Raw genomic sequence first — 15,824 nt, 5'->3', positions numbered from 1 at the left:
TTTAAGTATAAAAATTTTCTTGGTTTCTCTATGGTTCCTGCGAGGTTGTAGTGTCCATTAAATGATTATGTGATGCACTCCTTTTATGGTTGTTGTGTCCATGATTTTTTTATGTGACGTTGCCCTTAGTCTACTGAGGTTGTGGTTGATTATGTGGTGCTTTGTGAGTTGTGCAACACTTAATTGACCACTGAGGTTGCAACTTGCCCAATTAGTCTGCCCTTCATCATTCATGTGCATTCTTTACAAAAAGTGTTGCATATGTGCATTCTTTACAAAAAGTGTGAGCGAAAAGACTTAAAAAATGTCTTCAGCTCCTGTTGTGGGTCTTCAAACATGCTTCAACTCCTGTTTTAAGCTTTCAAACATGCTTCAGCTCCTGTTTTAAGCTTTCAAAATGTCTTCACCCTAAATCATTTGCCTTTCTTGTGTAACTTCCAGCCTTTGAATACCAAGTGTATTCATAAGCTCTTCAATCCCAGCTGCACCTCCATGTTCTATTTATTTTTTTTTATCGGGCAAAGTCATGTTAGATGTTAGTAATTAGTTCCCCATCCACTCCAAGAACCACCTTATCTCTCCATTCACCAAATCCACCTTATATCTCCAATATCCAATTCACTCCCAAGAAGGATCGAACCCGGGTCACTTCACTTAAGTGAGGACCCGGTGGCCAGTGGGCTAAGCCCCATGGTTACCTCTCTGTTCTATTAAGTAGCTTATGCATTCTCTTACCAAATCCTGAGACACTTCCAAATTTAATGGAAGTGCATCAGCCCTAGCAAGTTCCCCATTTTTCATATGGGGCAATTTGTAGGAATTCTCATCTTTAACCTTCATAATTTCAACCATACATTCCTGCAAACTTAGAAACACATTGTTTAAAGTGTTTGGAGACAACTCTTCAAATGCTTTGTGTACAACCTCTATTAATTGGTTAATTGTCTGGCTGCTAGTCTGTGTTGGAAAACTTTGGATGGCCCTAAACCACCTTAAATCATTGACATTAGTGTCTGGGGAGTTTGGTGGTTGCTGCACTAGAATAAATGTGAACCCATTTTGATTGGCATGCTGTCTCCAAATTGGATCATCATTTGTGATATGTGGCTTTGCATTGTCCTGCTGAATATAGATAACTTTGCTTGCTCCAGTTGGCCATTTTGCCATAATGGCTGGGAGCATCTGAAATACAGCATTTAAAAAAAATTGAATCAAGCACATTCAACAATTGAACTCCTAACATTCTAGCATTACATTTGATACACTCATCATCTGCATTCCATACCTTTTTGAATGGTTCCCGAAGTTTCTCCCTCCTTCTTGGCTGTTGGTCACTTTTTCTTGAGTTTTTTCTGTGTGTTAGCTTGTCTTTAGACGAGTACTCTTTTTTCCTTTTAAGGTTTTTCCCTTTGGGTTTTCCTTAAAAGGGTTTTAATGAGGCTCGGCCCTTAGTCTGCTCTTTTGTGCTCTCAAGAGTTCCTAGGTTTTTCTTTTTTCTTTTAATAAATTTTGAATTTAATTAAAAATTCCATACCTTTTGAATCAAGCATTCCCTATACACCTCTTTAGTGACTGACTCTATTGACTTGGTCACCATGGTCCCTACTGGTCTGTTTTTGCTAGCTCGCTGTGCTGGCACTTTTTGAGTAAATGGAAATATCCCAATTTTTTCATCAAATATTACCTCACCATCAGGCCCAAACAAGGGTCTGCACACAGCACACACAAACATAACTTTTGTTATGAATTTCTTGCTTTTGCAAGTCCTGTGTGGCTCTGTTTTCCCTTGTGTAAGATAGAACCTGTGCGTCCCCTTAGTCATGTAAAACCACTTCTCATCGATGTGCACTGTATTGTGCATGCTCCTAAACCTCAGATTTCTTAAGATGCTATCGACTTCAAGTGCTTGTAATGAAAACCTCAATCTCAGTAGCTTGTTTGGAGCCGTTAAATCAGGCCGTATGGCTGAAGTATGTGCTCTGATCAGCCCTTGTTGAATCCATCTCCACACAGTTGTTTTTGAACAGCTAACTCCATGTGCTAAGCTCCTGATGGTTTATCTTTTTTGCAATTCTAGACTTGAAATTAATGCTAAATCAACTTGTACTCTTTTCCATGGTTTAGATGTGTTTACCTTTCGATTTTGTAAATGTATTGTTGTCCCAATGCCTTGTTGTTTTTTGTTTCAGCCCAAAGACGACTCACCGTTCTTTTTGAGCACTTGAACTTCTCCATAGCTTCGTTGATTTTACCGTTTTGCAGCCGTCCATTGCGGTGGCTCTCAAGCTAGAACTGGACCATCATTTGCCTTTGTTGTATAGTTAGATCTTTACGCCCCATGGTTGTTTTTTTTTTTAAATGTAATAGTGGTTGTGATGTTTGGATGAAACTGCAGTTAGATTTTAGGTGTATTTGTAGGCAATTGTTTGCCTTTGAATTGAAGCTTTTAGAGGGAAATTTAAATGTAAGCCAAAATTTTGGCAAATTCTAAAAATTGCGCCACTTTGATGCGTGACAGATTCTAAATTGAAATTTAAGTGGGAAAATTTGGCTCCAATTATTGCATTTTTAATTTCCGTTTGCATTGTTTTTGAAAGGTGTGAATTAGGCACAATTTTCAAAAATTTTGAACTGAGGTTGAATTTAGAAATAAAAAAAATTGTTGAAAAATTCAATCACTCAATTTATTTGTAATCAGATGGAATTTAAAAGCAAGGAATTAAATTGGACGAAAATCAGGAATAAAAATAGAATAGTTAAGTGGAGAGAGAAAATGATTAGTGGTTTGCTTAATAACATGGTCCCCCCACACTTTAACTCCCTAAATACCACTTTCTTAATTTCCGTGCCCACGACAAAAGTGCCAAGTCTAGTGGGACGGAGGGAGTATTTTGTTATCCAAAAAACATTTTTTGGCAGGCCCGTTCTCAAAATTATGCATATAATTGAATACAAATAACATAAATATAAACATAAAGTAAAGTAAAGATTCTATGAGAATGCAACCCTATATTTCTGGGAGCGTTCCAATGAGATTTCCTATAAGTAGTGAGATCTTAGATTAATTTATAGGTTTGACCTGGGTCGAATCCTGAATGGAGCGAAAATTTTACTAATTTTTTGAATATTTTTATTCAACACTATGTACTGTGTATTCAACAATATATACTGACTTATTCATTAGTTTCATATCTCATGAAAAATAATAATTTCATTGTAACCTACTCCTATCTATATATATATATATATAGTACACCATGGTCATATCCTATCTGTATATATATATATATAGCACACCATGGTTATCAATATTTGTGGAAGAATAAAATCGCATTATTGTCTACGTATCAACCATATATACATATGCATAACCCCATGGATAATTTGAAGGGTCAATAATTTAACTAAACAAGTATACTAAACTGTGACCACTCGAAATCTTTAATGTTGACTCTCACTACCTAGGGGCATGTTCATTTATCGCAGTGATTAAGATATTTGAAAAGAAGAATGAACACTTTAAATAAAATTTCGACAATATATTAGAACCTTCGATCAAATCGCAACAATGTCATCTAATTTATAAAAACAACGCATATCATGACCTGTCATTTGTGATTTACAGGCTCAATATGTGCGTCTATTTATATCTTCGTCACGAAATGAAAGTCTAATAAATAGCTAATGGGTTGGTATTGGGTGCGGCTGACTCGTCCCCTGACCCACTCTTTTCTGACCCACACTTCAAATTATTACATTTATTGTAGTAATTGTTATTTTTCATAAGCATAAGATATACTCCCTCCGTTCCACGAAGCATGACACAATTTCCTTTTTGGTCTGTCCCACGAAGCATGACACATTTCTAAAAATGACAAAAAATTTATCCTTTATTCACATTTTCACTTTTTCACCTACCACAATTAACACACAAAATACCAATTTCTTAATTCTCGTGCCGAAAAGAAGTGTGTCATGCTTCATGGGACGGAGGGAGTACATTTGTTCGCACAAATATATATTTATGTAAATAAAAGTATTTACCTTCATTCAATCTAAAGTATTATATTTTTTAAATCCTAAAACATGAACACTAAACCCTAAGATATAGGAGTATTTACTTTTAATAAGTATAAGATATACATTTGGTCACACAAATGTATACTTATGTTAATATAAATATTTACCTTCATTCAATATAAAGCGTTATGCATATCAATAATTACTTTTCTTTACGATAATAATTATTTGATCAAATAATAATATAATTATTTATGTTAATTAAAAGTAATAATTATTATAATAAAAAGTAATAATTGATATGGAGAAAGGTAATATTTCAAGAATATTATATTTAAAGTAATTATTGTTATAATAAAAAGTACTACTAATTATTATTATGAAGAAAGGTAATATTTTTGAAATATACATTTCTTCACAATATTGATGTTAACTACTTATATTAACATAAGTAAACATTTGTGCGAACAAATGTATATCTTACGCTAATTAAAAGTAACAATTATTATAAATAAATAGCGAAATTTTGAAGTAGCCAAAATGAAGCATAAAACACAATTTATAGCCACTAATTGAAAAAACGTAAAATTTGACATTTTTTAACAATTTATGACGTTTTTACTCTTAATTAGGCGGATCGGGTAGGATTAGGCATGCGGATCGCGTGTCAGGTCGGGTTAGGCACTTATGGCACTATTAGTGCCATAAGTGCCAAGATTTTACTTGGTTTTATTTTGGATTTCCGTTGGCACTTATGGCACTATTTCATTAGTGCCATAAGTGCCGATTTCCTTAGTGCCAACAGAAATTCAAAATAAAACCAAGTAAAATGGTCTTTTTGGCACTTATGGAACTAATAGAGCCATAAGTGCAAACGAAAATCCAAAATAAAACCAAGTAAAATGGTCCTTTTGGCACTTATGGAACTAATAGAGCCATAAGTGCCAACGAAAATCCAAAATAAAACCAAGTAAAATGGTCATCTTGGCATTTATGGCACTATTATAAGTGTCATACGTGCAACACAAATACAGAAACAACAACAATAGAATCAAGAAATCATGATGTGAAGAAAATGAAGCACATGAAACAAACAAACAAATAAAAAACCCTACATGGATCATCTAAACCCTAAATGAAACATCTAAACCATGCGGGGAAGTGTTTAAAATGATCATTTTGGCACTTATAGCACTAATAGTGACATGCGTGCAGCACAAATACAGAAACAACAACAATAGAATGAAGAAATCGTAATGTGAAGAAGATGAAGCACATGAAACAAACAAACAAACAAACAAACAAAAAACAAACAAAATCTCGCACCAAAACTCGCCGAATCACTGCAAATTCGTCGAAAGCGGCGAGAGAGAGAGAGAGGAGACGAGAATCGCCTCTCTTCGTCGATGGGGGGACAGAGAGGAGGAGGGTAGGAGAATCACGCGTACGGCATGGCTACGAAATTGGAATCAGACTGAGAGATGAGTAGAATCGGATCCAGGTGTTTGACGGGTAAAAAGGGTATAGTAGGCATACCATCTAATTACTAGCCAAATTTTATGATTTGAAGATTAAAGGTCAAAATTTAATTTTCGATCTTCAATATAATCATTAGACTACATTATTTTATAAATAAATATAATAATTTAGGACGCAGGTCAAGAGCACGGATTAGGGGGTGGGTTTGGGCGCAGGGCGATCCGGCCGCATCCCGCACCAAATAACTGGCGATAGCTAATTTGGACTCATGCAACGGGGAGCAATAAATGATTCTTAGTGGAAAAGGCATTTGGAAGAGATGATGTTAATCAACTACTATTCGACGTAGCTGCTACAGTCCGTATCTTTTATTCTATTTTTCTGAGATGCACCATATACCATAAGTACATGCAGAAAATGGAGTACTATTTTTCTGGGTTTTTTTTTTGAGACATTTTTTGATTAAATTGCTATGAAAATACTAAAAAGGCATACTCTCACTACTTATAAAATGTATTTAATTTGTTATTTTCGTCAATTTTTTATAAAACATACTCGGTCTATATAGTTTTGATCAATTTTTCATTCACAATAAAATAATGATTATTTTATTAAAACTCATAATATTTAAAAGTGGATATATTTGATAAGTACAGAGAGTATTAAATTCTATATAATCTATTTATACAATCTTCACCATAAATGCACGTAATACTTAATGCGTATATTTCGATAATAACGTAATCATACATTATGAATCTACGTTATGGGATTAGATGACAAAACAAATGATTAGTGCACTATCACTGTCTGTAGGAGAGAGAGGGTCTTGATGTGAATTTTTCTTGAAATCGAAGAAGCTGCAACACTTATACAGCCATCACGTGGTTTACCTTTAGACACGATCTTCTCTGTTACAGGCAGATTATTTTTTCGTTTCTGCTTTGTTTTTCAACAAAATGCATCTCCTTTCTAGCAACCTCGTATATATTAATCTAGTACTTAACCAGACTTACGTAACAAAGTAGATATCTGGAGTGAAGGATTAGTACTAAACCGCCACCATTTGTTTGTTGTTAATCGAAGGAAGAAACATTATTGCCCCTTTTGAACCAGCCCCTCTGTGTAGTCAGTCAGTCAAAATTCACAGGCTTTCTCTCTCCTCCCGCTGATCGATCTACCCCTCATTCTCTCTCTAAAAAATTTCTTGGGGTTGTGGGGATGTGTCAGGTTGAATGGATTTCCTTGGCCTTTTCTTAATGGTAGATGGCAATGCTTTACTCTCTCTCTCTCTCCTCCTTTCTCTCTCTTTTCTTGTAGCTCCTCTCTCTCTCTCTCTCTCTCTCTCTCTCTCTCTCTCTCTCTTAATTTTTCCATGACTGTGGTAGGGTGCGGTGGGGTTAGTGACTTGCATTAGTAGTTTTAGATTTGAACTTTTAACTTTCAAGATTTTTGATGATTTTAAGGGGGAGCTAGGCTTCAATTGTGCCCTCTACAGAATTTAGGGAAAGTGGAAAAAGGCGAGAGAGAGAGAGAGAGAGAGAGAGAGAATATATATAATGGTGATTGGTGATTACTGATAAGAGGTGGCTGGCTTTCCCTCTCAATATCTGAATTTGCAATCTGCATATATATAAAGATAGATAGATAGCCAATTTGCAAAAAACAAGCCATTATAGAAACCATGTTTGGGTTAATATCCCTCAATCGGCATTGAACACAACGTGTTCGATGAAAAGATTCATACATTGATCAAACAAAGCTCAAGAAGTCAGATTCAGAAAAGAAGCGTTTGTGTGTGTGTGAGAGGAGGCTGGGTGTTTGGTAGTTGCATGGATCTGACAATAGCTAAGGAAGGTGGGTTGGGCAGCGGCAGCGTGAGCGCGCAGCGCGACTACAGAAAGGGGAACTGGAACCTTCAAGAAACGATGGTGCTGATTGAGGCGAAAAAAATGGACGACGAGCGGCGGATGAAGCGGGTGGGAGACAGCACGGAGAGGGGGAAGCCGGCGGAGCTGCGGTGGAAATGGGTGGAAGATTACTGCTGGAGTCACGGGTGTTTCAGGAGCCAGAACCAGTGCAATGACAAGTGGGACAATCTTATGAGGGATTTCAAGAAAGTGAGAGAGTTTGAGCGGAGAGGCGCCGACAAGTCTTATTGGAGAATGGACAAGCCTGAGAGGAAAGACAACAATTTGCCCTCCAACATGCTGCCGCAGATATACGAGGCGCTCCTCGCCGTCGTCGACAGGAAAGCTCCGCCGCCTCCCCCCCCTTTCTTACCGCAATGTCCCATTCTTCCCCCTCCGGCCATTCTTCCGCCGCCGCCCACCTCTGCTCACCCATTACCTACAGTAGGTACTCTCTTTCATTCTAAACTATTGCAACTCTACCCTAAACTTATATTTTTCTGGAGAGATTAACTTTAGCAACGCTGTGTGTTTTTTTATAGTTGAATCAATCTTTGTTTCGTGATCGTGGGCTTTTCCTTATTTTCTCAGAACCCCAATTTCAGTCAAGATTCTGTACCTTACTTACATTGCAGTCAAAACCCTTGTCTTAATATTTCAAATTATTTAAATCTTTATGCATGGATTTGACATGATTTCTTGGAATTCATTTCTCAATTGATAAAGATAGCAACTTGATTTTTGTGGGTTCTTGAGTTTTAAGGTTATCTAAATTTGTGATAGCCAGATTCCGACACTAGTGAGTACTCGGGTTCACCAGCCAAGAGAAGAAAGAGAAGAGGCGGCGGAGGAGAAGGAACGAGTGGCGTCGCCGCAGCCACCACATTGCAAGAAGTAGGGTCTGCAATATCGAAGAGTGCCTCCATCATAGCAGAAGCAATTCAGTCATGTGAGGATAGAGAGGAGGAAAGGCACAAAGAAATGGTGAATTTGCATAAGAGAAGACTGCAAATTGAGGAAACCAAGGCTGAGATGAATCGACAAGGCATTAATGGGCTCGTCGACGCCATTAACAAGCTCGCCAATTCTATGCTTGCTTTGGCAGGCCACACAACCCAACCCTCCTCAAAATAATCACATATATTTATATAGTCATTGCTATTAATGGTGCATAGGTTTAGTGATAGAGATTAGAGATTAATTATCTGTACAGACCAGATGATCATCATCTATATATCTCCATTGGTGGGCATCTGGTTATTTCATGTTTATTAGTGTGACTTTGGATTTAATTGTTGATGGATTAGGTGACGTCGTCTGAGAATGTGGGTGTGACACGTGGCGAGGGAAAAAGGTGATGGTCAAAGAGGCTAGGAGAAAGAAAATACTGGTCAAGATTCAAGTGTGGAAACACTGCAACACCATTGCAGAGTGGCCATTTATGCGTTATTATTGGTGTCAGCGTTGTTGTTTTGTCAAGGGCCTGCCTGCCTACACTCTCTCACTCACTGTTGTGTGTGTGAAAATTAACAATTTCTGTTTTTAAGAAGAAGAGAAAAGAAAAAGGCTTTTGCCCTTTCCCTTTCCCATCACATACACCGTTGATTCTCTCTCTCTCTCTCTCTCTCTCTCTCTCATGGCTGACACAAGGACGCAATGGGTATTTCAGCTTTTGCCTTTTAATCCCATTCGTGAGACCGACTGCCACCATCTCTATATTCATTCATTGCACCATACATTTTAGAAGCTAAGGAATAAGTTATAGTTTTTTCTTATTCAATTTAATTCATGGCCTTGCTCCCTATAGTCTATGCTCCTATTATTCACTCTCTTATTTTATTTTATCAATAATTACACATGCATGTAAAATTAAGGTTATTGATTTAATAAGTTACTGGATGAAATATTCATCAAACTCAAATTTTGAAGAAAATATTATACATTTAGCTCTAAATAGTTTAACCTACCAATATAAGTTTTGCAAGGAGTTTCATTTTTTTCATAGATAAATTACATAAGTAAATTTAGAAATTTTAAAAATCACACGACGGAGGACTTGAACAATGTATTTCATTTTTGATTTTATATGTGGTTTGTTCAATTTATTTCATCTGGCCTGATAGATATCCATTCATATAGTCATATTAGGGATTAAAACTCAATATTTGGCAGTCCATCTTAAAAATATAAATTTTGATAATTTTTTGTAATTTCGGATTGTATTGCCCTTAATTTGGATGGATCATATCGGATTTGGGTGGTACTTTTGGCACTAATGTTATAATTTGTGCCAAAAGTACCAAATTACTTAAAACAAATGAGAATATTAGTGTCAAAAGTACCATATTACTTGATATTTTTTTATTGGAGTAATTGCCCCTAAATACATAAAGTTTCACTAATTTCTGGAATTGCACATCATCTTTAAAATTCGCCTTACAATACATAACCTTTGTTTATTTTCTGAAATTTCCCACGACCACCCAACCATCCAAACGTGAAAATGACGTGGACGCCTGAAAATGTAATTAATTGACATGACGATTAGAGGCGCAAAACGAGATAGTTTTGAGGTGTTCCCCAAATCCAATCCAACATATTTGCCCCCAAATTTCCCTAAATCCCTATAAAGCCCGTCGAGTCTGGCATGGGGCCTTCCGATGAGAAAGTTTTCAGAGTTACTTCATCCACAAACATGACAAAGCAAACGTTTAGAAAAGGAGAGATCTGAAATAAGTATAGGTGCTCCATCGCATTGGCACTTCAATAACGAGTTTTCTTAACAAGGAACATGATCTATGCATGTATAAGCCCGCGATCGATGTACTAATATACACAAAAGCAGATTTAGTTAGCATCAGAACCTGACGGAGCTCTATCAAATTTCTGTTACTTGCACTCAACGTTTAGGAGTAAAATCCAGGCCACGAATGAAGCGTCTAAAGGAAATCAAGCACGCACCAATCATATTTCTTAATTACTAAAAACGAACAGTGTGTAAGGAATTGTGCACCGTTTTACCCATTGGCTTTCTCAGGCGATCAGAATTTCCAAAGATGCAACAACTGACTGCAATATGGGGGCAAATATGTTGGATTGGGGATTTCAGAAATTAAAATTGAAACACCTCAAAACTACGTCGTTTTGCGCCTCTCATTGCCACGTCAATTAATTACATTTTTCGGCATGCTTGCGTGGCATTTTCGGCGTCCACGTCATTTTCACGTTTGGGTACTGGTTGGGTGGTCGTGGAAAATTTTAGAAAATAAACAAAGGTTATGTATTGTGAGGCGGATTTTAAAAATGATGTGCAATTTCAGAAATCGGTGAAACTTTATGTATTTAGAGGCAATTACCCATTTTTTGTTCTAAGTAATTTGCTACTTTTAATACAAATTAAAACATTTAGTGTCAAAAGTACTACCCGAACCCACGCGCCCAACTCGATTCGATCCGCCCAAATTAAGGATAGTATAGCTCAAAATTACATAAAATGACCGAATTTTATGTTTTTAAGATGAGAGGGTCAAATATTAAATTACATTGCTCAATATAAGCATCTTAAAGTTGGCTCTATACAGTTTATATTTGACTTGAGAAAAGAAGTAGCAGATTTGGTGTTAGCAATGAAATTCGTGAAATAGAATTTCAGCTTAGTTGATGTACACAATCTTTGCGGCAAATCTCCTCTATTTCAACAAATACAAAATCAAATGTAAAATTAAGTGGGTGTTTGACTAAACTGATGTTACAGAGTTTATAAGTTTTTAGAGTTTATAAAATGTAATTTTTATGAATTTATAATTTTTCAAATTGTTTGGATAATCAAGCTTATAAGCTAGAGAAAAATAATTTAAATATAACGAGAAAATGTTTGTTAGAGAGAGAAAATCGAAGATATATAAACTTACGAGCGTATGTAATCAAAATAACAAATTATAATTGAATACTAACATTTATATCAAATAATTGTTACTCCTACATAAGATTATGAAAAGATAAGTTGGGAAAGATGAACTTATATATTTTTTGGGAATTTCTAAGCTATTGGAGCTTATTTTTAGAGCTTATAAGCTGTTTATGAGTTAAGAGCATCCACAGTGGGGGCTCGCGCGAGGCCCCCACCAATACTGCACCCGCCTCTCCCGCACCAAGCTTCCCCCTCCGCTCCGAGCTCGGACGATTAAATTAGTAGGCGCGTGCAATGCACCGCCTATTAAAAAAATAGTTTACTATTTTTTAATTATTATTTTTTATATTAAAATCATTTAAAACTTAAAAATTTTAATTTTAATTTTAATTTTAATTTAACCAAATGTAGCTTCAATATTTATACTGTAGTACACATTATAGAAAAACCTACATTTTTCAATGTGAGATTTAATACAATATCAATTTAATGTAGCTTTCAAATACTCCCTTCGTCCCATTATAAGTGAGACTCTTTCTATTTTGAGTGTCCCACCATAAGTGAGACTCTTTCCTTTTCGAGTAAAAGTTTTACCCTTTAACATATTTTCACTTTTTCACCTACGCAACAAATACATATTTCTTAATTCTCGTGCCCAAAAAAAGGGATAAAATACATATAAAATAGAAATGAAAATTATTGTAATATTTTTTTTAATTAATGACTGTTAAATTTTAATTTGAATAAAATTTATGTTGTTAAAAATATGTTAAAATTAATTGAAAACAACATTAAAAATAAAGATGAAATAAAAAAACAAAATTTAAGAGTGAGGATGCTGGCTCTCCCAATGTCAAGGGTGAACTCTTAAATGGTGGGGACCATTTTTAAGAGCTCATCCTGCTCTCCAATGTGGATACCATAAACTCTTAAACAGGTTAATTATTAGTTGTTTTAAAGAATTTATAAGCTCAACACCAAACTTCACCTAAAACTCGCTCATAATTTGGACTGTTACTCAACAACTTTTATTTTTGTATGAAAAAAAATACTAACAATTTTCATTTTGTTACTATTTAAATCTATTTGTATATATAATTTTAATATTAATGTTTACTTTGTAATGTCGATTTATTATTGTAACATATAATCAGTTAGTGTATTTAACAATATATATTTATAAATTCAAATAGGTTAAGGTAATTAACGAGTATTACACACATTTGGGATTTTTGGGGATCGAAACCTGGATATGTTCAACACAAATATCGATACGCTCATAAAAAATCTAGATGCGAAATTTAATCTTAATTATTGACCATTCGATGGATTATGATCAATGGTTAAGATTGTTTCTCCTTTGTTTGAAAATATTTATTTTCCTATTGAACTTCCTCCTATATATATAAATATATATATATATATATATATATATATATATATATTCTAGATGGTCTAGGTGGTTGAACCATGTCACCATGTAATTCAGACGTCTACAAAAACATTTCAAGCAAATAATATGAAATTAGAGATTTATAGTAACTGCAAATGAAGTCATGATGGAGTAACTGTCCCTCCACACCAATGGAACTGATCCACACACTAATTTATAGCATTTTGCCTTTGTATATTCCCAATCAATGTAAACTTAATTTGTTGTATCTGGATTCAGCACATGTCACCCAATATTAGAGCTTTAAAGAGATATGTAAATCCTATAAATTACTGTGTGGATCAGTTCCATTACGCTATTTCTCATTGACTTCACACACAACAGAAGCTATTTCTCATTGAGTTATACATGTACTATAGTCTACAAGTCACAAAATTGAACATGTCTGCTGGGGATGAATGGCTGAACAAAGTCATAGAACACATAAATAATAAAAATGTAGGAGAATGCTATCCATAAACTCTTAGCAACAAAGGACTTTATAACCTTGATTTCTTCAGCGAGTTTAGCATATCCTTTGCGGGAAAGTCGATGGGGGTATATGTTCTTACTCCGTCTCTCCTTTTGTTGCTCACTAAAAGTCTACAATATTAAAATAGTATTGTAAGAGACAGCTACAAGCAATTTAAAATTGTTTAGATAAGGAATCAAATACCTTAAATTCGGACGACAGGTGACTAACTACGAACTGATTCCAATCTAATGGCAAGATGCCACTACCCGGCGGTGGTTTTTGCAACTTCGAGGCATCATCTTGATTTGGTACAATGAAATCATTGTACATTCTTGTTTTCCAGCTTCGCCACTTGAAATTTGCAAATTCCATACATCCAGCCTTCCATTTCTCACGAACATCATAGGAAGACTACAAGAGCATGAAATCAACAAAATTATACAAACAAATTAAATTAAAAACTAAAAAATAATATTTTCTGGATATTTACTTTAACCGTGTCCCATATCAAGTCTTTAACATCTTGCAGGACATCTTTCCACTTCTTAATATTGATTTTCACGTGATCACGTGTAAGGAGGCCAATGTAACTTTGCAATTCAGCTACTGCATCACCCACTGGCTGTCCACGTGCGTTGAAATCAACATGTTGGATAATCCCTTTTGCCCTATGCTAAGCAACTTTAGTTAGACGTTTCTTCCCCCTTTTGGCTCTACTTGTTGAAGTTATATCTGTAGAAGGTTCCAGGGCAGAAGGATCACTAGCCATTGAAATCCAAGTTATGTTCTACACTTTGGCCTTTTTTCGTGAGTCTAGCAGCAAATAGCTCTCATATTTCCTTCTCAATCAATCCTTGTAAAAAGAGAACCATTTTATCGATTAAAACCACTAAGTCCATAAACACTACAAACTACAATATAGACAACTGTTGATCTATAACAGCAAAAGAGTGCAATTGTAATATTAGCACCTAATGTATGGTCCATAACAACAAAGAAAATTATTTCGTTATTGTTGCATCAAGACATGGCAATCATGTGATTTTAGTCCAATAAGTTTCAAATCTTTCATGGATACGAGCTTACTGATGTTTGAAGAATATCCCTCTGGAACCTTCATTCCAAGAAATGAAGTACAGACTTTGTGCTTCTCCTCTTTACTAAGTGTATAACATGCAGGCGGCAAACATGTCCTTTTCCCAACCACAGTTGGTGCTAACTCATTTCTCACACCCATGTCTACCAAGTCCATTCTAGCAGCAATTTCATCCTTTGTTTTCCCAGGAATATCTAGCAATGTACAATTAAACTTTCCAGCACATTTTTTTCAATATGCATCACATCGAGTATGTGACGAACATGTAAATGTTGCCAATACTCTAACTCATAGAAAATTGACTTCTTCTTAAAACATGAGTTGTCTACGAAAGACACAGCTGACTCTTTTGTCTCATTTCGCTCTTTTTTACCTTTCTTCTTTCTCTTCTTAAAATTCACTTCGTTTGATATTTTTCTACCCTTTGTTTTTCTCCACACACAATTGCATGTTTGCATTCTTTCAAAAACCTATCTGCCACTTAGAGGTTTTGGGGCAGCCTGCAACTCTTGTAAGCCGTCAAACACTTTTTTATGCCTAACATTAGGTGCTAATATTACAATTGCACTCATTTTCTGTTATAGATCAACAGTTGTCTATATTGTTGTTTGTAGTGTTTATAGACTTAGTGGCAGGGATTGATTGAGAAGGAAAGATGAGAGTTATTTGCTGCTAGACTCACGAAAAAAGGCCAAACTGTAGAACAGAACTTGGATTTCAATGGCTAGTGATCCTTCTGCCTCGGAACCTTCTACAGATAGAACTTCAACAAGTAGAGCCAAAAGGGGGAAGGTATGTCTGACTAAAGTTGCTCAGCGGAGGGCAAAAGAGGTCATCCAACATGTTGATTTCAACGCACGTGGACAGCCAGTGGGTGATGCAGCAGCTGAATTGCAAAGTTACATTGGCCTCCTTACACGTGATCACGTGAAAATCAATATTAAGAAGTGGAAAGATGTCCCGCAAGATGTTAAAGACTTGATATGGGACACGGTTAAAGTAAATCTCCAGAAAATGTTATTTTTTAGTTTTTAATTTAATTTGTTTGTATAATTTTGTTGATTTCATGCTCTTGTAGTCTTCCTATGATGTTCTCGAGAAATGGAAGGCTGGATGTATGGAATCTGCAATTTTCAAGTGGTGAAGCTGGAAAACAAGAATGTACAATGATTTCATTGTACCAAATCAAGATAATGCCTCGAAGTTGCAAGAACCACCGCCGGGTAGTGGCATTTTGCCATTAGATTGGAATCAGTTCGTAGTTAGTCGCTTGTCGTCCGAATTTAAGGTATTTAATTCCTTATCTAAACAACTTTGAATTGCTTGTAGCTGTCTCTTACATTACTATTTTAATATTGTAGACTTTTAGAGTGAGCAACAAAAGGAGAGACGGAGTAAGAACATATACCCCCATCGACTTTCCTGCAAAGGATATGCTAAACTCGCTGAAGAAATCAAGGTTATAAAGTCCTTTGTTGCTAAGAGTTTATGGATAGCATTAT

General features: G+C 35.6%; 3 protein-coding genes across 4 annotated transcripts in view; 2 read left to right on the top strand and 1 right to left on the bottom strand.

Annotated features, from left to right (window-relative positions):
- The window catches only part of LOC131025745 (uncharacterized), a 774,387-nt gene that overhangs the window by 372,470 nt on the left and 386,093 nt on the right, over positions 1-15,824 (top strand). The window lies entirely within an intron of this gene.
- On the bottom strand, positions 682-2,235 carry LOC131025750 (uncharacterized). The gene is made up of 4 exons (XM_057955536.1): positions 2,135-2,235; positions 1,803-2,048; positions 1,535-1,709; positions 682-1,182 (listed from the first exon to the last, which is right to left on the bottom strand). The coding sequence occupies exons 1-4, from the start codon at positions 2,233-2,235 to the stop codon at positions 682-684; spliced, it is 1,023 nt and encodes a 340-aa protein (XP_057811519.1).
- Positions 6,307-8,867, top strand: LOC131026306 (uncharacterized). Of its 2 annotated transcripts, none has more exons than XM_057956145.1 (2): positions 6,307-7,857; positions 8,197-8,867. In XM_057956145.1, exons 1-2 carry the CDS (start codon positions 7,332-7,334, stop codon positions 8,541-8,543), a joined length of 873 nt encoding a protein of 290 aa, XP_057812128.1. In that variant the 5' UTR covers positions 6,307-7,331; the 3' UTR covers positions 8,544-8,867. The 2 variants fall into 2 exon arrangements, with proteins under 2 accessions (XP_057812128.1, XP_057812129.1); XM_057956146.1 differs by having other exon boundaries at positions 6,322-7,853; positions 8,193-8,867.

The sequence above is a fragment of the Salvia miltiorrhiza genome, chromosome 5, assembly GCF_028751815.1.
Source record: "Salvia miltiorrhiza cultivar Shanhuang (shh) chromosome 5, IMPLAD_Smil_shh, whole genome shotgun sequence".
NCBI lineage: Eukaryota > Viridiplantae > Streptophyta > Magnoliopsida > Lamiales > Lamiaceae > Salvia > Salvia miltiorrhiza.
This window is presented reverse-complemented; position numbering and strand designations above follow the sequence as displayed.